Source organism: Oncorhynchus mykiss, chromosome 9 (genome assembly GCF_057628025.1).
Source record: "Oncorhynchus mykiss isolate SJ-2025 chromosome 9, ASM5762802v1, whole genome shotgun sequence".
Taxonomy (NCBI): Eukaryota; Metazoa; Chordata; class Actinopteri; order Salmoniformes; family Salmonidae; genus Oncorhynchus; species Oncorhynchus mykiss.
This window is the reverse complement of record NC_143030.1, coordinates 70,219,472-70,241,901: the sequence shown is the minus strand read 5'-3', so window position 1 is coordinate 70,241,901 and position 22,430 is coordinate 70,219,472. Positions and strand designations below refer to the sequence as shown.

General features: G+C 43.8%; 1 protein-coding gene across 3 annotated transcripts in view; it reads right to left on the bottom strand.

Annotated features, from left to right (window-relative positions):
• LOC110531237 (low-density lipoprotein receptor-related protein 1) overlaps nt 1-15,675 on the bottom strand; it is a 247,203-nt gene extending 231,528 nt beyond the window's left edge. For all 3 annotated transcript variants that reach the window (XM_036988705.2, XM_036988706.2, XM_090185209.1), the window contains exon 1: nt 15,001-15,675. In XM_036988705.2, the coding sequence (XP_036844600.2) occupies nt 15,001-15,178 (178 nt within the window). In that variant the 5' untranslated portion in view covers nt 15,179-15,675. The remainder of the gene's footprint in view (nt 1-15,000) is intronic.
• Between the last annotated feature and the right edge of the window lie 6,755 nt (nt 15,676-22,430).

Genomic DNA, 22,430 nt, shown 5'->3' with positions numbered 1-22,430 from the left:
TTTTTGTGAGAAGAAAACTCATTCTGATTGGCTGGGCCTGGCTCCCAAGTGGGTGGACATATGCCCTCCCAGGCCCACCAGGCCCACCCATGGCTGCACCTCTGCCCAGTCAAGTGAAATCCATAGATTACGACCCAGTTAATTGATTTCAATTAATCAAAATCAGTCAAAAGTGTTCCATCATGCCAAGGAAAGGTTGCAATTGTCCCCTAACTAGAACACAGCCTTAAGAGAGACAGCGCAAATGTTTACTAAGTGAGCACACTAAAATGCTAGAAACACTTCCACATGTTCTATCACTGAGCTCACCAAAGTGGAACAGCAGCATGTTAACCTTCCTATTTCCCAGTGGGTCGTTTCCCGAGCCTGGCGATAGTGATTGGATTCTATTACACAGTATTACAAGATAAGAGTCCAAATGGGAATCTGAAATGAACGGAGTCAGAGTACTCTGCGTTCTTGGAGTGTGTGTGTGTGTGTGTGTGTGTGTGTGTGTGTGTGTGTGTGTGTATGGTGTGTGTGTGTGGTGTGTGTGTGTGGTGTGTATGGTGTGTGTGTGTGGTGTGTGTGTGTGTGTGTGTGTGTGTGTGTGTGTGTGTGTGTGTGTGTGTGTGTGTGTGTGTGTGTGTGTGTGTGTGTGTGTGTGTGTGTGTGTGTGTGTGTGTGTGTGTGTGTGTGTGTGTGGTGTGTGTGTGGTGTGTGTGTGTGTGTGTGTGTATGGTGTGTGTAGGGGTGACAGAGAGGTGGAGAAAGACAGCAGTTTCCCACATATCACTTCTCTCCTTCCCGCTTTCTCCATTATATGGAATTTTGAACTTCCACAGAGTTCCATGCAGTTCTACAGAGTTCCAAACACAGACTAAACCAACCACTGGTATGTAATTAGACCTCTGTTGTCCAGTTTGAAGTCATTTATCTGTTGCTCAGTTAAGCAGAAATATTTCAAAACAAGAATCCTTCGCTTTGAAAGTAACAATCAAAACCAAACAAGGAGCAGGAGAGAGAACCGAGGGAAGGAGAGAAAGAGGGCAGAGAAGCTAGATGTTATCCCTGGGTATTATTTAGTAGCACTGACTGTGAGAGCAAAAACAAGATGTAAGGAAGAGGTTCTACAACAGGAAGTGTTTTGTCAGAACACTTGTCCAATGCTTTATGTTTTTCTTGTTCAATCGGATGTCATGTAACACGTTTAGTTGTTCTTCTACTATACACTAACTATATAATCATGTGGTTAATAATAGTGTTACTACACAGGTATAAGAGCAACTTAATGTAAAGTGTTACCAAGAAGGGTGAAAATATTTAGAGAAAATTAAACTCAAAGACACTCACTGCAACACACCGTACATACTAAGACTTATATCCACACTCTGTGACAAGCAGACACACAAGCACGCACGCACGCACACGCACACTACCCAACCCTCGGTCCCAACTTATTCAATGGAGGCTCTGTGCAGTGCCCATCCAACAGGAACGGCCCCTTAGCTTTGTGCTAAAGAAGCTGAGAAACCTCTGGCCATGCAGTACCTGACTGCAGCTATCTAGCTAGCAGAATTAACCAGTTTACTGCCCCCAGACAATATCCATGGGTCATTCAAGCTCATTCTAATGCCTAACAGCAGGCATTTTTCAAAGTAGTTGAACATGCATACAAACAACAGCTGGGGGGAGAGAGAGGGAGGGACAGGGAGAGAAATAGAAATAGATAAGGAAATTGATAGACATACAGAGAGGAGCTGTCAACGATTACGAGTTGCTGTCAACTCACTCTGTCCAGCAGCCCCTGCATACGTAACACAACACAGCAGGCTACATACACTTCACTACACTGCCTTCCACATGGGGAAAGCCAACCAAGGTTCAGCTGTTATGAAAACAGAACATGGGAGCCACAAAATGAACCAACTCTAGACCACATAAATGGAACTGAGGCATTCATTCATTGCAGCTCTACAAAAGCCATAAACAAAAGCCTCGCTGCATGGCTTCTGAAACCAAATCAGCAAACAAAGACTGTGGGAGGAATTATATAGTAAATCTTTTAGAAATACACTACCGTTCAAAAGTTTGGGGTCACTAAGAAATGTCCTTGTTTTTGAAAGAAAAGCGCATTTTTTGTCCATTAAAATAACATCAAATTGATCAGAAATACAGTGTAGACATTGTTAATGTTGTAAATGACTATTGCAGTTCGTAACGGCTGATTTTTAATGAACTATCTACATAGGCGTACAGAGGCCTGTTATCAGCAACCATCACTCCTGTGTTCCAATGGCATGTTGTGTTAGCTAATCCAAGTTTATCATTTTAAAAGGCTAATTGATCATTAGAAAACCCTTTTGCAATTATGTTACCACAGCTGAAAACTGTTGCGCTGATTAAAGAAGCAATACAACTGGACTTCTTTAGACTAGTTCAGTATCTGGAGCATCAGCATTTGTGGGTTCACTTACAGGCTCAAAATGGCCAGAAACAAAGACCTTTGATGTTATTTTAATGGACAAAAAAATGCGCTTTTCTTTCAAAAACAAGGACATTTCTATGTGGCTCCAGACTTTTTGTCACGTTCGTAATAAGGGCGGGACCAAGGCGCAGCGTGGGTTGAGTTCCACATCTTTATTTGCAGTGAAACTTCTCAAAAACCAATAAACAAGCAACGAAACGTAACCTCAGTGGTGCTACAAGCACATACACAAACAATATCCCACAACCCAGGTGGGAACAATGGAGAATTTAAATATGATCCCCAATTAGAGGCAACAATAATCAGCTGCCTCTAATTGGGAACCATACCAAGCACACCAACATAGAAATAGGAAAACTAGAACACCCCCATAGTCACGCCCTGACCGACAATACCATAGAGAACCAAGGGCTCTCTATGATCAGGGCGTGACACTTTTGAACGGTAGTGTATGTTTAAAAAAACAAGAGAACTTATTTCAGTTCAAAGGATTCTCTTTGTATTCAAGGTTTATATTGTTTAATGTGTAGGGATCTCTCTGGATCTCTGCTAGCCCAAACCACTCAGAATCACATTAAAGTGGTGTAGGTTGAGAGGAGTGAGTGTGTCTGGCTCAATAATAGCCAGGAATGAACCATAAACAATGTATAAATGGGCTGCAACCTACATTTAAATAGATATTCTTCTTTCCCTTGGTTAAATACAAAGACTTGCTTTGTAAAGATGAAAAAGTCACTGACAAAGTTGTCTGACAAAGTGTATCTGCACATGCATGCCCAGTCAAGGATATCTAAACAAAAAGCTTTTAAAAGGCAGGAATCACCTCTGTGAAGTCTACATTGCCCACCACCTCCTCATCAAAGAGCTCAGTACTGGGATAGTGATTCATTTTGATCCTAATGTGTGCCACATGCATAGCCAGCCAAGCCTCTTATCACAGAGTGGTTAAGTCCCGAATGGAACCATATTCCCCATAGGGCTCTGGTCAGGGTCAAAAGTAGTGCATTAGATAGGGGAAGGGGGGCCATTTCGGACACATCATGAATCTGAGTTCAACAGCTGTGACTAACAAAAGCAGACAGGTTTGAAACATGGCAGCAGTCACATCAGCTACCTCTCTCCTCATCTGGCCAAGTGTGAAAGCAGGCAGCAGAGTGGAGGAACTTGGGGCCTCCTGTTAAATTGATTCTCCAATTGAGCGCAAACACACACACACACCCAGCCTTGGAACAGCCTAGGTGTTTCTGGAGGTGGAACTAAGACTGCAAAACTGGAAGACTGGAAGAGTGCTCAGAGTAACGTCACCAGAGATCAACGTGGTCCAGCGGCCTGTCTGCCTCACCGAACCCCCCGGGCCAGCTCCAGAACCAGCTCCTGCACTAGGTGCAAAGTTCTCCATCAGAGATAGTAAAACTACAAGACAATGTTCAGTCACAAAGCCAGGATTCACACGTTTGTGTCGAATGTCAGGCAAACGTTACGACCAGTTATGCTTAATTACTCCTTGTGTAAAATGCATGGAAAAGACAGATAAGCATTTCATTTATCTGAATTAGGAAGCATTGGGTTGTATACTTGTTTACATGTCTAGCTCTAGCGTTTTTTTCTGGGAACTCAAATCAAGTGTGCGTCAATTTAAAAAGAACTGCCTGAGAATGTTGCTATTTGTGGTTTAGGCAATGATGAAGCATACCACAACTGACAACCAAAACAGTGAGGCAGAAAGAAAAAGAGAGACAAAGCCTAGTTTCTATAACCTAAAGAGATATCCAAGACATCTTCTATCCTTCCCTTCCACATCAACACCCACACAGATGTTACCCCCATTCTGTTCAATAAACCGATCTGCTCCCTTCCAGGTCTTATAGGAGCTAAATAGAGTAAACAGTTGTGTAGCTGCTACCAGAAAACACCAATTAGAACACACCCCTTCTACTCACCATCAACAAACACTCATCTGTGAGCCTCAAGCTTTCGTACGGGGAGATAGTAGTGCATTATGGCAGTGCCACTTGGGAAACACCCTGCCTCTAGCCTCCAGTCTCAGCTCAGGCTGAATCTACAATGCTATAGAGGAAAGGATTTTATAAAGTTATTGTCAAGGCTGTCTCCACATTATTATTTCACTAACAGTTCTGTTAATGTTCAAGCTGCATTGTCTCCTGAAAGGAAGTATTAGTTAACACCCACCGCCATAAGCTCTTTATTACAAGCTATTCAAAGGCTAAACTGCTACTTTGTGAAAACATGGAGACCTGTTTGCATGTTAGTTCCAAAGGGCACAGCTCCACTTCCCTACACTTCACATACAGTACTTAAATTGGAATTATACATCACTTTTTCTCAAATCTCACTACAGAGAAAATTATTGCAGAGAACTTGGTGTGCCACCTGAGAGAGTGTAAAAGCTGACTAACTAAATGCTTCAGTTGGCAGCTGCTGCAGGCCAGGCAGCATCACAATCAATGGCCATTCCTATGTGACTGTATCAGTGCACATGTCCCTCCCACCTGAGGATCTGTTTTCTTTCAGACATCTATTTCCTGTGTTTGATGGGTGCAAAATCGACTTGTCACTTAAATCTCGCGGGATTGATTGCTTTCATTTTACACTTGTGACTCTTTCATAATCTTGCTTGTGTCTTCTGGTTTTTCCCTTTAACATTACCACCAAGGAAATGTTAGCAATGACCTGTCAAACACCCCTTTAATGGCGGAAAGGGGCTCAGTGGAATAAATTGTCTTTCCGCGGCATCTATAAGACTGCTAAAGCGTAATCTGGAATTTAACGCTTCACAAGAAAGAGAAGAAAGATAACTTTAGTTTGATGGGTGTATTAATGCAAATGTGGCACATATAATTGTCTTTCTTACAAAATATTTTGTAAATACTTGATATCATTACAAAATTATATCGCAATTCAATGGCTCAAGATCTACAGACAATCCCGGATTACAAAAAGAAAACCAGCTCCGTCGCGGACATCGACGTCTTGCTTCCAGACAAATGAAACAATTTCTTTGCGTGCATTGAGGACAATACAGTGCCACCGACGCGGCCCGTACCAAAGACTGTGAGCTCTTCTTCTCTGTGGCCAACGTGAGTAAAACATTTAAATGTGTTAAGCCTCGCAAGGCTGCCGGCCCAAACGGCATCCCTAGCCGCAGACCAATTGACCGGTGTGTTTACGGACATATTCAATCAATCCCTATCCCAGTCTGTTGTCCCCACATGATTCGAGATGGCCACCATTGTTCCTGTTCCCAAAAAAGCTAAGGTAACTGAACTAAATGACTATCTCCGCGTAGCACTCACTTCTGTCATCATGAAGTGCTTTTAGAGACTAGTCAAGGATCATATCACCTCCACCTTACCTGTCATTCTAGACCCACTCGAACTTGCTTACTGGCCCAATAGGTCCACAGACTATGCAATCGCCATCACACTGCACACTGCCCTATCCCATCTGGACAAGAGGAATGCCTATGTAAGAATGGTGTTAATTGACTACAGCTCAGCATTCCACACCATGGTACCCTCCAAAACTCATCATTAAGCTTGAGACCCTGGGTCTCAACCCGCCCTGTGAAACTGGGTCCTGGACTTCTTGACGGCCGCCCCCAGGTGGTGAAGGTAGGAAACAACATCTCCACTTCGCTGATCCTCAATACTGGGGCCCCAAAAGGGTGCGTTCTCAGCCCTCTCCTGTACTCCCTGTTCACCTACGATTGCGTGGCCATGCACGCCTCCAACTCAATCATTAAGTTTGCAGACGACACTACAGTGGTAGACTTGATTACCAACAACGACGAGACAGCCTACAGGTCGGAATGTGGTGTCAGGAAAATAACCTCTCACTCAATGTCAGCAAAACAAAAGAGATGATCATGGACTTCAGGAAACAGCAAAGGGAGCACCCTCCTATCCACATCGACAGGACAGCAGTGGAGAAGGTAGAAAGTTTTAAGTTCCTCGGTGTACATATCACCGACAAACTGAAATTGTCCACGCACACAGACAGTGTGGTGAAGAAGGCGCAACAGCGAGGCTGAAAAAATGTGGCTTGTCACCAAAAACCCTCACTAACTTTTAGAGGTGCACAATTGAGAGCATCCTGTTGTGCTGTATCACCGCCTGGTACAGCAACTGCTCCTCCCACAACCACAGGTCTCTCCAGAGGGTGGTCCGGTCTGCACAACGCATCACCGGGGGCAACCTACCTGCCCTCCAGGACACCTACAACACCCGATGTCACAGGAAGGCAGAAAATATAATCAAGGACAATAACCACCCGAGCCACTGCCTGTTCACCCCGCTATCATCCAGAAGGCGAGGTCAGTACAGGTGCATCAGAGCTGGGACAGAGAGATTGAAAAACAGCTTCTATCTCAATGCCATCAGATTGTTAAACAGCCACCACTAGCAGTGAGAAGCGGCTGCCTACCTACAGACTTGATATCATTGTACACTTTAATAAATGGAACACCAGTCACTTTAATAATGTTTACATATCTCACAATACTCATCTCATATGTATATAATGTATCCTTCACTATCTATTCTTCCTATCTATTGCATATTAGCCGCTCTGTCACTACTGATCCATATATTTTATACTTATATATTCTTATCCCATTCCTTTACTAGCTTGTGTGTATTAGGTTTTGCTGTGGAATTTGTTAGATATTACGTGTAGAGGTCGACCGATTAATCAGAATGGCCGATTAATTAGGGCCGATATCAAGTTTTCATTACAATCGGTAATCTGTATTTTTGGACACCGATTTGCAGATTTTTTTTTTTTTTACACCTTTATTTAACGAGGCAAGTCAGTTAAGAACACATTCTTATTTTCAATGACGGCCTAGGAACGGTGGGTTAACTGCCTTGTTCAGGGGCAGAACAACAGATTTTTGCCTTGTCAGTTCGGGAATTCGTTTTTGCAACCTTCCACTTACTAGTCCATTGCTCTAACCACCTGCCTTACATTGCACTCCACGAGGAGCCTGCGTGGCAGGCTGACTACCTGTTACGCGAAGGCAGCAAGAAGCCAAGGTAAGTTGCTAGCTAGCATTAAAAAACAATCATTCTTAACATAATCACTAGTTAACTACACATGGTTGATGATATTACTAGTTTATCTAGTGTGTCCTGCATTGCATATAATCGATGCGGTGCCTGTTAATTTCTCATTGAATCACAGGCGATTTCCACAAACTGGTGATGATTTAACAAGCTCATTTGTGAAAAAAGCACTGTCGTTGCACCAATGTACAGGTATATATACACTTTTATTTACAATAAATTGAATACCTGAATTCCCCACCATAATTTGCAAATAAATTCATTAAAAATCCTACAATGTGATTTTCTGGATTTTGTTTTCTCATTTTGTCTGTCATAGTTGAAGTGTACCTATGATGAAAATTACAGGCCTCTCTCATCTTTTAATGTGGGAGAACTTGCACAATTGGTGGCTGACTAAATACTTTTTTGCCCCACTGTATATGTACACTTTTATTTACGATAAATTGAATACCTGATTTCCCCAAAAAATCCCTAAATCCATTCATTATTTATCAAAATAAAATAAAATTGTATTTTGTCACATAGACCTTACAGTGAAATGCTTACTTACAAGCCCTTAACCAACAAATCATTTTGAAGAAGAAAAAAATATAAGTTTTAAGTACAAAATAGATATGTAAAAACTTTTAAAAATAAAAGTACAAAATAATTGAAGAGCAGCAGTAAAATAACAATAACGAGGCGATATAAAGGGGGTACCGGTACAGAGTCAATGTGAGGGGGTACCGGTTAGTCGAGTTAATTGAGGTAATATGTACATGTAGGTAGAGTTAAAGTGACCATACATAGATAATAAACCGAGAGTAGCAGCAGCGTAAAAGAGGGGGGGGAATGCAAACAGTCTGGGTAGACATTTGATTAGCTGTTCAGGAGTCTTATGGCTTGGGGGTAGAAGCTGTTAAGAAGTCTCTTGGACCTAGACTTGGTGCTCCGGTACCGCTTGCCCTGCGGTAGCAGAGAGAACAGTTTATGACTAGGGTGGTTGGAGTCGTTGACAATTTTTAGAGCCTTCCTCTGGCCCCGCCTGGAATAGAGGTCCTGGATGGCAGGAAGCTTGGCCCCAGTGATGTACTGGGCCGTACGCACTACCCTATGTAGTGCCTTGCGGTCGGAGGCCGAGCAGTTGCCGGTCCAGGCAGTGATGCAACCGGTCAGGATGCTCTCCATGGTGCAGCTGTAGAACTTTTTGAGGATCAGAGGACCCAAATCTTTTCAGTATCCTGAGGGGGAATACGCGTTGTCGTGCCCTCTTCACGACTGTCTTGGTGTGTTTGAACCTGCTCCACTACAGCCCCGTCGATGAGAATGGGGGCGTGCTTGGTCCTCCTTCTCCTGTAGTCTCCTTAGTCTTGATCACGTTTAGGGAGAGGTTATTGTCCTGGCACCACACGGCCAGGTCTCTGACCTCCTCCCTTATAGGCTGTCTCATCGTTGTCGGTGAACACTGTTGTGTCATCGGCAAACTTAATGACGGTGATGGAGTCGTGCCTGGCCATGCAGTCATGGGTGAACAGGGAGTACAGGAAGGGACTGAGCCTGCACCCCTGAGGGGCCCCGTGTTGAGGATCAGCATGGCGAATGTGTTGTTACCTACCCTTACCACCTGGAGGCAGCCCATCAGGAAGTCCAGGATCTAGTTGCAGAGGGAGGTGTTAAGTCCCAGGATCCTTAGCTTAGTGATGAGCTTTGAGGGCACTATGGCGTTGAACGCTGAGCTGTAGTCAATGAATAGAATTCTCACATAGTTGTTCCTTTTATCAAGGTGGGAAAGGGCAGTGTGGAGTGCAATAGAGATTGCATCATCTGAGGATCTGTTGGGGCAGTATGCAAATTGGAGTGGGTCTAGGGCTTCTGGGATAATGGTGTTGATGTGAGCCATGACCAGCCTTTCAAAGCACTTCATGGCTACAGACGTGAGTGCTATGGGTCTGTAGTCATTTAGGCAGGTTACCTTAGTGTTATTGGGCACAGGGACTATGGTCTGCTTGAAACATGTTAGTATTACAGACTCAGTCAAGAATAGGTTGTCAGTGGGTCAGCGCATGCTCGGAGTACACGTCCTGGTAATCAGCCTTGTGAATATTGATCTGTTTAAAGGTCTTACTCACGTCGGCTACGGAGAGCGTGATCACACCGTCGTCCGGAACAGCTGATGCTCTCGTGCATGTTTCAGTGTTACTTGCCTCGAAGCGAGCATAGAAGTTATTTTGTCTGGTAGGCTTGTGCCACTGGGCAGCTCGCAGCTGTGCTTCCCTTTGTAGTCTGTAATACTTTGTAAACCCTGCCACATCTGAAGAGCGTCGGAGCCGGTGTAGTACGATTCAATCTTAATCCCGTATTGACACTTTGCCTGATTGATGGTTCGTCGAAGGGCATAGCAGGATTTCTTATTAGATTCCGGGTTAGAGTCCTGCTCCTTGAAAGCGGCAGCTCTACCCTTTAGCACAGTGCGCATGTTGCCTGTAATACATGGCTTCTGGTTGGGGAATATACGTACAGTCACTGTGGGGGCGACATCATCGATGCCCTTATTGATGAAGCCAGTGACTGATGTGGTATACTCCTCAATACCATTGGTAGAATCCCAGAACATATTCCAGTCCATGCCAGTAAAATGTTTTATGTGCTATAATTCTGTCAATATCTGGATTAAAAAAACTGAAAACGTTTGGATAATCTTCATCAATTGTCCAACTGATTAGAATGATTTTTATTAGAAAAACCTTTTAACAATTTTGATGACCATTGCTAGTGATAGGCTAGCCTTGGCAGAGATAACCTGGTCCCAGATGTCTTTGTGATCTTGCCAACTCCATTGCTGTCATTGCCCAGACAAACATGACAATTCCATAAGGAGAGGGAGGGTAAGAGAGCAGAAACAAAATGGCATCCAGGCTAAGATAGAGTCTAAAGAGAGTAATGTAAAAATATATGACCTGTTGAATGTGTGTGGAGGATGCAGAATGTTCTAGAATGTTCCTGGTAGATGTTTCCAGTGCTGGTTATGAATGTTCTGAGGAGCGGCCATGAAACAGGGCCCATTTCAGGGTCAGGAAAACAGAGTCTAGGCACCTCTGGAATTCACCCTCTCTCTTCACCTCCTGACCCACAGAAAACATCAAAAGAAAATAACCGTGGATGATCATAGGGACCTTAGGACCTTTTCTTCTTATCTTTTTTACTACAAAACATAGACAATCAAAGGTTTTAAAAGTGTAGAGAAAATCGCATCTCCACTATTATGGTGCTGGAGATAAGCAATATAATGTAAAAAAAAAATGGTGAAGTGCCCCTTTAAAGGCTTGGGTATACAGACGTCTCTGGAATTTACCCTCGCTCTTCACCTTGTGAACCAAGTCTCCACAGCTGACCAATAGTTGGCTGAGCTGAGCCTTTACCTTTGTTGTGGTCAAGTAAGTCTGCTCAATGTCAAAGGGACATAGAAATACTGTACATCCTACACATGATGGGTTGATCTGTAGGAGGCATCCCATCTGTATATTTTTCTGTAAGATATGAGTCATACAGTACGAGGACTGCTATGTGTTTTTAGTGGTGGTGAAATGAACTAGAAACACACAGAGAAGAACACTACACATAGGCTACCGTATATCCTCTCCCTTAATAACATACGGGATCAAATGTAACATGATACAATTGCTATTTGCTAAAACCGTTAGCCACGATTACAACATTAACATGTGATCATCAAGTGTCCAATGTTTCTGGATTTGCATCTTTGATATCTAAACAGAGTTGTTTGACTGTGCAGCTAAAGATAGATACACCATCTCCAGCTAGCCAGGATAGTCCTGGAACAGAACAACTAAAGATAAATCATCTCCAGCTAGCCAGGATCGTCCTGGAACAGAACAACTAAAGATAAATCATCTCCAGCTAGCCAGGATCGTCCTGGAACATAACAACTAAAGATAAATCATCTCCAGCTAGCCAGGATCGTCCTGGAACAGAACAACTAAAGATAAATCATCTCCAGCTAGCCAGGATCGTCCTGGAACAGAACAACTAAAGATAAATAATCTCCAGCTAGCCAGGATCGTCCTGGAACAGAACAACTAAAGATAAATCATCTCCAGCTAGCCAGGATCGTCCTGGAACAGAACAACTAAAGATAAATAATCTCCAGCTAGCCAGGATCGTCCTGGAACAGAACAACTAAAGATAAATAATCTCCAGCTAGCCAGGATCGTCCTGGAACAGAACAACTAAAAATAAATCATCTCCAGACCAGAACAGTGGTTAGCCCTAAACTCTGACCTCTGACCTTGGCTTCCTCAATCTCCTCTTTTCCTAAATCCTTAATTCACGCTGCATCCAGCCAGCCGAGCCCAGTGGTGATCCGTATTGTGTTTCAGCTTAAGTGCCTGACCCTGGCCTCTAGCATAGTAGCATAGCAGCATAACTCTCTCACTCACACACTCATCTCCTTCCTCCTGTCTCCTCTGGACTCTAGCATAGCATCCACTCACTTACTTACTCACTTACTCCCTCACCCCCCCACCCCCCTCCCTCCCTCCCTTCTCTCTGCCCTGGACTCTAGCATAGCATCCACTCACTTACTCACCCCCCCCTCCCTCCCTTCTCTCTGCCCTGGACTCTAGCATAGCATCCACTCACTTACTCACCCCCCCCCCCCTTCCCTCCCTTCTCTCTGCCCTGGACTCTAGCATAGCATCCACTCACTTACTGTGCCATTGGTCATCATCATGCTGCTTGCAACATGAGATCAGATTATGTCCCCAACATTTCCCATCATTGCTCTGGTCGTACATACTGTTACCCAAACATCAACGGAGATTGATTCCTGCTGCTAATGTTTGTTTAGTATTTCTAAGATCAGATGCTGTACTGTCCTGTGATTGTCCAGTGTCTCCCAACATTTCACCATCACTGGTCTGGCCGTACATAATGTTACCTGAACCTCATGTGGAGACTCACAAGGGTCTCCAGACGGATTGATTCCTGCTGGTCAGTGGTGTAAAGCACTTATGAAAAAAATACTTTAAAGTACTACTTAAGTAGTTTTTGGGGTATCTGTACTTTACTTTACTATTTATATTTTTGGCAACTTTTACTTTTACTTCACTACATTCTGAAATAAAATAATGTACTTTTTACTCCATAAATTTTCCATGGCAGCCAAAAGTACGGGTTAGATTTTGACAGGAAAATTGTCAAATTCACACACTTATCAAGAGAACATCCCTGGTCATCCCTACTGCATCTGATTTGGCGGACTCACTAAACACAAATACTTTGTCTATGGTGTTGGATTGTGCCCCTGGCAAAAAAAAAAGCATACAACTGGTGCAGTCTGGTTTGCTTAATATAAGGAATTTTAAATGATTTACACTTCATCTTTTACTTTTGATAATTAAGTATATTTAAAACCAAATACTTTTAGACTTTTACTCAAGTAGTATGTTACTGGGTGACTTTCACTTTTACTTGAGTCATTTTCTATTAACGTATCTTTACTTTTACTCAAGTATGACAATTGAGTACTTTGTCCACCTCTGCTGCTGGTAAAGTGTGCATTTCCCCATCAGTGGCGAGTGCTAGCAACACGATCAGCTGCTGTACTGTTTAGTACTGTCCAATGTTTCCCAACAGTCCCCAAATTGTGAGCCTGCACTGATTGACTGAAGTATTGTCTCTTTCTTTAATGTTCATACCAGAGCATCATTGTTAGCTTCTACTATGGAGTAGTCTACATTTGAACAATATGGATTATATGGAGGATTATGAAGGTGAATAGAAGGAAACCTACTGCTATCTCAGTATCCCTAGTTTCAAGAACTAAATGAGTGGATGTAGGCCAACTGTATTATTCAAATTGGTTGCTAGGGACCTTTATAAACATGCCTTCAATGCCTTGGAAACCCAAAGCATTATTTATGAGCATCACTAAAAATCATTTGGGGTATTTTTGCAATAGTGGGTTGTTTAGTAAGAGTGTATTTTGTAACGCACATTGTGCTGCCTTACTACTGCACTATTGAGTGACATTAGGTTTTAAAACACCAAAACAAGTAAAGTCCATCTCTCTATCACAACAAAATGTTCATGAGGAAAACTATTCAGTCCAATATCTGGTTGTGGCTTTAGATATGCATAGCCAATGTGGTATGAGTTATCTATAATACAAGAGCAGCCTATTCATTCCCTTTAAGTCAAATGAACTATGACAGTGACACTATATGACAAATGCTGGTCTATTTGACACTGTATAGCAACAATGTTGCCAGACGTTTCAAATCATTGTCTACAATGTTCTCGCTCTGAAAGTGCATGGCCATAATGTCGCACGAGATAGTATAACTGTTGCAAGAATGCACTTTAGAATGTAGCTGATCATTATAGTCAATTACTCGAAAATTACTCGATTATTTAAAGCAGTTCTCTATAGGCTATATGATGTTGTGATGAATGCATAGTTTCCAATACATTCTAAACTTAGCTGCTCGTCCGGACAAGTCACGACAATAGCCTATATTTATAAAGATTACAACTGACCAACCGCAACATAGTTGTTTTTACATTCTAAGCGCATGCAGCTCAAAACAAACATGAAAATTGATATTTCAATAGGATTTGGTTTGAAGTGAACCCGCGAAGGTGTAACCTGATCACCGCAAAAAAAACTCCTTAGCCTACAGCCATATAGATTCTGACCCATAAATCAGTCACACGCATAAATACGCCATAGTCATATTGATCGGGTCCGTATTAGCCTACTGATCGATCCAAGGAAAAGTGTACTGCCGTGTCTGTCTAGCCTACCTAGAACTGGGGACACGCAGGCCTTTCCCTTTCACGGATGTGCTGTGATATATGTATCGTCTACCTGCTGAATAACCTTACAAGACAACATTGAACGAGCATGTCAACAACAGCACAAGAACAAAGGGCATACAGTATTTCGAATCATTCGTGGGGCTACATCTCATCTGTGAATGGGAATCAAACCGAGTAGCTGGCATTACAACACTGTCCGTGTAGCCATGCATGGCTTTGACTCCCCTTTGATTTAAGAAAAAATGAACCCATATGAAGCTCAACACATCTGTAGTTTAGTTGACAGTTGTTTTATGTCAATAACACCCTAAATGAATCAGGTATGCCAGGCTATAGACAGGTGGTTATGAAATGCTCATTTGACAAAAGGTGAGCAGGCAAGATAGCCTATATCCTATGAAGTCTGTCTCACAAACATGGCACCTATATGATCAGCCCTATTGTTCATATCGATCACTAGCAGACTGGTTGAGTCTAAAGCCTATAGGTGTTATGAAGACATTTGTCCTGGGCCAATAGTAGGCTATGTGGTGAATAGACTACATTCCATGTTAGACCTATATTGCTAAAGAGTGGGCATGCAGTTTCACAAAGCAATAGGCTACAACACACTAGACTGTCACTTACCATCAATAGATGCTGTAGGAGATAGGATCTCCAAACTGAGCAAGAATCCCACGAAGAACAACCTCATTGCCAACACCTTTGCAATGCCAGATGTCATTGCTTTTTTAAATATATATAAAATACTGGATATAACGCTGGCTAGAATTCTAAGATCAAAAAATATATTCAAACACCTCATCCAAACACCCCGAATGGTCCGGTGCGATTGTCCGTTCTCTTTGCGCCCTGCAACCACGCACTGAGAATAGCTAAGGTAGCTTCACTGGCAGAAGTAGGCAATGGATACAAATGTAGAAACATTGAAAGGCTTGCTACAACCTAGTGAGCCTACGAGTTGTTCTCATGCAGTCATGTATATGTTTTATACAGTATCAGCATGCGTGATCCATATAAGCCCACACACTATTTTTCAAAGGAAAATATATTGTGAACACCATTCATCTAGAAATGTCCCACTAGTTCACAATCTCCTCGGATTTCCGTCACTGCAGCAGTGTTGAAAATAACCCATGCCATAAAATAAAAAATAAAAGCGCCTTTTTCTTTGGGAGCTCCACCGCTCTGTTACTGGTGGTTACAACACGTTGAGTGGATGGCGGTGAGTGTGAAGCGCCGACACACACAGCACTCTGGAACCAGTGGATGACGTCACCAATTCAATTCTTACAGAAAACCGAAAAACTACGCGGCAAGCTCCCTTTGCGCAAGCGCGGAGACGCTTTTCTGCGCATTAAACTGGCGCCCATACACCAACCATATTGGCACAAGGACAGTTGTTTTCTGCAGTTTCAATTTGATTGACAAGTGTACACCCTCAAATCTGTCTGTCATTAGAGTTGAACAGGTCCGAAATATTATAACACATTGGCCTACTGTACATAACACAGAATTTATTTAACGTTTATTTAATATTTTAAAACTTTTTAAAGAATGCCACACTGGGTCTTCCAACACTGGAAGCTTTTCCCTAGCTTTGTGCACACACAGCTACTTTTAACTTCAGCACTGATAGGTATGCATGGTAGAGCTCCCAAGAATCATACCAGTATGCTTCTATGTTACTATGATGACAGATGAGATCATGGGAACCCTGTTCCAGCCAGGGTTCCAGAGAGGAAGGATGTGCTATATTCAAAACAGGTTTTTGGACTTTCTATGACATCCCGCTCAGAGAACATTCTCTGACTCAGACCGATGATGTATCTAAACCCTTGATTGCTGATGCTATGTTTGTGCCATTGAGAAGTTTTGAAGCCACTGGTCGGCCATATTGGCAGTGGCACTCCCCTGTAGGAGCAGTACTCCATAGGAATGAATGGAATTCTATAGTATTTCAATTAAATGTAGTACAACCCACTACAACAACAAAAAATACTTAAATAATGTTGTCCTTTAATTGAAATAAAATAGAATTCCATCAATTCCTATGGAGGACTTTGCATACTCTCAAATGCCAATATATGGCATCAGTAATTGAGGGTTTATATACATAATTGAACCCAGTCCACTGCATTTCTCAGGAGAGAACCTCCTCTTGTGGTAAATGAAGGACATGGCATATAAACTCAACAGTAGTAGCACAGAGTTTTCCTAGTAGGCACATTGCAATAGTCTAACATGGCAACATCTCATAATAACTGTAGAGTATATGGGCTGGGGGGGAAATGAATGCAAAAAAATAAATACAGCATTTTAGGCAAATGTACTGAACAATAACTTTAAGCAATGCAATTCATATGCACAGAATAGCCCATGAGTTAGGCTATAAAATAGTTACACATTTCATTGACCTTAGACAAAGTCAATGAAAGACCCAGCCATAGCCAAACTGCACGTAACAAATGGACTCTGGACTTTGACATGAAACCTGACTTCATGATCAAATCATCTGTGACATATGGATTCTGATCCTATGAATGTCAGCTCAGTTCACAATGCTGCATAGTAAAAAGCTCTGTTTTCTCCCCAAAGCAGCGGAGTTGTATTATAGCTTTGTTTCCAAAGTGAGTCCCAAATGGCACCCTATTTCCTATAGTGCACTGCTTTTGACCAGTTCTTTGTCACAGGGATTCCTATCATAAGGATATCTTAGGGCCCTGGTCAAATGTAGTGCAATACGGTACATAGGGAATAGGGTGCTAGTTGGGAAGCAGACAAGGCTGGGGGTAGTAAGATGTTTTTCATCTGGAGCAGTAAGACAATGAAACTGTCTGTGACCCCTCAGAGAGGGACAGAGATTTGAGGATGGCTTAAATCTCTCTTAAATCTCCCCTCTCTCTTAAATCTCTCTCTCTTTCCTGCCTCTCTCTCTCGCCCTCTCTCCGTACTCCCTCCCCCTCGCTCCCTCAGTCTAGTGTGAAGACTGATACTTAAGAAGAATGTGAGTGACATAGTCAGGGGGAGGGTCCTCTAGCTTTCTCATCCAATGGGTTTTGAGAAGGAGACGAGGAGCGAGGACGCGAGGAGTATGCAATTAAGATTCTCCCTATGAGTCTAAAACACATAGACGGTTTGTCAAAACGTATATCGATCTAACAAACTTTGGCCCATTCATAATCCATTATCACGGACTTAGAAAACATAGAGAGGGATTTGGTGTGGTTTCAAGGCCTGAGGAGAGGGGAAGTCCGAGTACAAACAAAGATCCTATCTAGATCTCCCTCTGAGAGAATTCCCTATATAGTGCTCTGGTCAAAAGTAGTGAACTATGTAGGGAATAAGGAGCCATTTGGGAAGCAGACAATATAAGGCTGATTCCTACTGTTGTAAGTAATAAGCAACTATTACAAATATGGAGTGGGGGGATTTGGATAGCACAGTACATTCAACCCAGAGAGGCATACAAAGGACAGATCATTCACAACACACATCTTTTATATGCCTTCAGTGATGACTTCTGTGCACAGGGATTGACCTGGCTTGTTGCTATAGTCAAACTACAATATGAAACTTCGAAAGTACATGACTCAAAAAGGTACTTCTATCGCGACCTTACATGATATCATGCCTTCTGTTGGATTTTAGATAGACAGCTTATAGTAGTTGATTTTAGAATGAAAACCAGAAACTAAAATGATCTAACCCTTCCAGACCTGTAGAGGGCACTGAACACTGAACATGGTGTAAATTGAATGCTTGTTGTAGTATAGAGTTAGACTTTCAATGTACTGTATATCAAGTATCAACCATCAAGATAAACTCAGCAAAAAAGGAAAGGTCCCTTTTTCAGGACACTGTCTTTCAAAGATAATTAGTAAAAATCCAAATGACTTCACAGATCTTCATTGTAAAGGGTTTAAACACTGTTTCCCATGCTTGTTCAATGAACCATAAACAATTAATCAACATGCACCTGTGGAACGGTCGTTAAGACTCTAACAGCTTACAGACGGTAGGCAATTAAGGTCACAGTTATGAAAACTTAGGACACTAAAGAGGCCTTTCTACTGACTCTGAAAAACACCAAAAGAAAGATGCCCAGGGTCCCTGCTCATCTGCATGAATGTGCCTTAGGCATGCTGCAAGGAGCAATGTGGACTGTAGATGTGGCCAGGGCAATAAATTGCAATGTCTGTACTGTGAGACGCCTAAGACAGCGCTACAGGGAGACAGGACGGACAGCTGATCGTCCTCACAGTGGCAGACCACGTGTAACAACACCTGCACAGGATCAGTACATCCAAACATCACACCTGCGGGACAGTTACAGGATGGCAACAACAACTGCCCGAGTTACACCAGGAACGCACAATCCCTCCATCAGTGCTCAGACTGTCCGCAATAGGCTGAGAAAGGCTGGACTGAGGGCTTGTAGGCCTGTTGTAAGGCAGGTCCTCATTACTGACGAGTCGCAGTTTTGTCTCACCAGGGGTGATTGTTGGATTTGCGTTTATCGTTGAAGGAATGAGCGTTACACCGAGGCCTGTACTCTGGAGCGGGATCGATTTGGAGGTGGAGGGTCCATCATGGTCTGGGGCGGTGTGTCACAGCATCATCGGACTGAGCTTGTTGTCATTGCAGACAATCTCAACACTGTACGTTACAGGGTAGACATCCTTCTCTCTCATGTGGTACCCTTCCTGCAGGCTCATCCTGACATGACCCTCCAGCACGACAATGCCACCAGCCATACTGCTCATTCTGTGCGTGATTTCCTGCAAGACAGGAATCAGTGTTCTGCCATGGCCAGCGAAGAGCCCGGATCTCAATCCCATTGAGAACGTCTGGGACCTGTTGGATCGGAGGGTGAGGGCTAGGGCCATTCCCCCCAGAAATGTCTGAGAATTTGCAGATGCCTTGGTGGAAGTGTGGAGTAACATCTCACAGCAAGAACTGGCAAATCTGGTGCAGTCCATGAGGAGGAGATGCACTGCAGTACTTAATGCAGCTGATGGCCACACCAGACTGTTACTTTTGATTTTGACCCCCCTTTGTTCAGGGACACATTATTCAATTTCTGTTAGTCACATGTCTGTGGAACTTGTTCAGTTTATGTCTCATTTGTTGAATCTTGTTATGTTCATACAAATATTTACACATGTTAAGTTTACTGAAAATAAACGCAGTTGACAGTGAGAGGACGTTTCTTTTTTTGCTGAGTGTATATAGGATAAATTATTATTGTTGACAAATTATTATTAACTAATATTTAGACATCTTATGTTTACTGGGGTTATTTCATTTAAAAGCACAATAACCATTTAATCATTGTAATAATAGCAAAGATTCATTTTAAAAGATTGAATATTGAATAAGTAATTGCTGCAGCTTTCAAATGTTACATTTCAGCTTACTATCACAACCAAAAGCTGCAGGGTACGGATGTTAGTTTTCAGTGTTTGGTTCAGAAAACACCCCAGCCTGCAGAAGTCTTCCGACATACACTCTTAGAAAAACCACACTAACTAGAACATAAAAAGGGTTAGGGTTATTTCACTGTCCCCATAGGATAACCCTTTATGGTTCCAGGTAGAACCCTTTTGGGTTTCATCTTGATCCCTTCCACAGAGTTTTTTTTAACATGTTTTTATTTATCCATTATTTAACCAGGTAAGTTGACTGAGAACACATTCTCATTCACAGCAACGACCTGGGGAATAGTTACAGGGGAGAGGAGGGGTATGGATGTGCCAATTGTAAACTGGGGATTATTAGGTGACCATGATGGTTTGAGGGCCAGATTGGGAATTTATCCAGGACACCAGGGCTAACACCACTACTCTTACAATAAGTGCCATGGGATCTTTAATGACTTCACAGAGTCAGGACACCTGTTTACCATCCCATCCGAAAGACGGCACCCTACACAGGGCAGTGTCCCCAATCACTGCCCTGCGGAATTGGGATATTTCTTAGACCATAGGAAAGAGTGCCTCCTACTGGCCCTCCAACACCACTTCCAGCAGCATGTGGTCCCTCATCCACGGACTGACCAGGAGCAACCCTGCTTAGCTTCAGAAGCAAGCCAGCAGTGGTATGCAGGGTGGTGTGCTGCTGGTTCTACCTGGAAACAAAAAGGGTTCTCCTATGGGTACAGCCAAAGAACCCCTTAGGAACACTTTTTTTCGGAGAGTGTAGATGTTTGTTAAGAGACAGAAGCATAGAATGGTAGAATGTAATGTCGTGGAGAATCTGTGAAAAACAGCGTCTGGGTATCCCTAGACACCAGCAGAATGTCTAGACAATCACTCCTCAGCCCTTAGCTGAGAATTAACAAGGTTGGGTAAATTGAAGTGGATGAACCTCATTACAAAGCAATATATCTGACTGGATTTTATGTTCAGTTTTGTATATACTTGAATTACTTTTAGAGACATAGAATCTTATTAAGTATGAATTTGTTCTGTCAATACAATTAATCATCAATTATACTTGGTAACAACTCAACCTGATAATCTCAACCTGAAATTCTCATCCTGATAATCCCCCTAGAGGAAGTAGACAGGGTGTTCAGCCATTGCTAGTACTGTGAATCTGGCATGGACACATCATGGTGTGTGGGAGACAGTCTGAAAGGGTGCCAGGGTAAATAGTCCATGACCACATGTTATCCCAGGCAAGGCAACCTGGCCTCTCTCCAGACTGTACATCTGCAGCAGCACACAGTCAATCCCCCTGCTTTACTGACCCAGCCAAGGGGAGTGGACAGGGGAGGACATGAAAGTAGAGAGGGAGGGAGTCTAGGGGGGATGGTCTAGGCATGGAGGGAGTCTAGGGGGGATGGTCTAGGCATGGAGGGAGTCTAGGGGGGATGGTCTAGGCATGGAGCGAGTCTAGGGGGATGGTCTAGACATGGAGGGAGTCTAGGGGGGATGGTCTAGACATGGAGGGAGTCTAGGGGGGATGGTCTAGACATGGAGGCAGTCTAGGGGGGATGGTCTAGGCATGGAGGGAGTATAGGGGGGATGGTCTAGGCATGGAGGGATGTCTAGGGGGGATGGTCTAGGCATGGAGGGATGTCTAGGGGGGATGGTCTAGGCATGGAGGGAGTCTAGGGGGGATGGTCTAGGCATGGAGGGAGTCTAGGGGGGATGATCTAGGCATGGAGGGAGTCTAGGGGGGATGGTCTAGGCATGGAGGGAGTCTAGGGGGGATGGTCTAAGCATGGAGGGAGTCTAGGGGGGATGGTATAGGCATGGAGGGAGTCTAGGGGGGATGGTCTAGGCATGGAGGGAGTCTAGGGGGGATGGTCTAGGCATGGAGCGAGTCTAGGGGGATGGTCTAGACATGGAGGGAGTCTAGGGGGGATGGTCTAGACATGGAGGGAGTCTAGGGGGGATGGTCTAGACATGGAGGCAGTCTAGGGGGGATGGTCTAGGCATGGAGGGAGTATAGGGGGGATGGTCTAGGCATGGAGGGATGTCTAGGGGGGATGGTCTAGGCATGGAGGGATGTCTAGGGGGGATGGTCTAGGCATGGAGGGAGTCTAGGGGGGATGGTCTAGGCATGGAGGGAGTCTAGGGGGGATGATCTAGGCATGGAGGGAGTCTAGGGGGGATGGTCTAGGCATGGAGGGAGTCTAGGGGGGATGGTCTAAGCATGGAGGGAGTCTAGGGGGGATGGTATAGGCATGGAGGGAGTCTAGGGGGGATGGTCTAGGCATGGAGGGAGTCTAGGGGGGATGGTCTAGGCATGGAGGCAGTCTAGGGGGGATGGTCTAGGCATGGAGGGAGTATAGGGGGGATGGTCTAGGCATGGAGGGATGTCTAGGGGGGATGGTCTAGGCATGGAGGGATGTCTAGGGGGGATGGTCTAGGCATGGAGGGAGTCTAGGGGGGATGGTCTAGGCATGGAGGGAGTCTAGGGGGGATGGTCTAGGCATGGAGGGAGTCTAGGGGGGATGGTCTAGGCATGGAGGGATGTCTAGGCATGGAGGGAGTCTAGGGGGGATGGTCTAGGCCTGGAGGGAGTCTAGGGGGGATGGTCTAGGC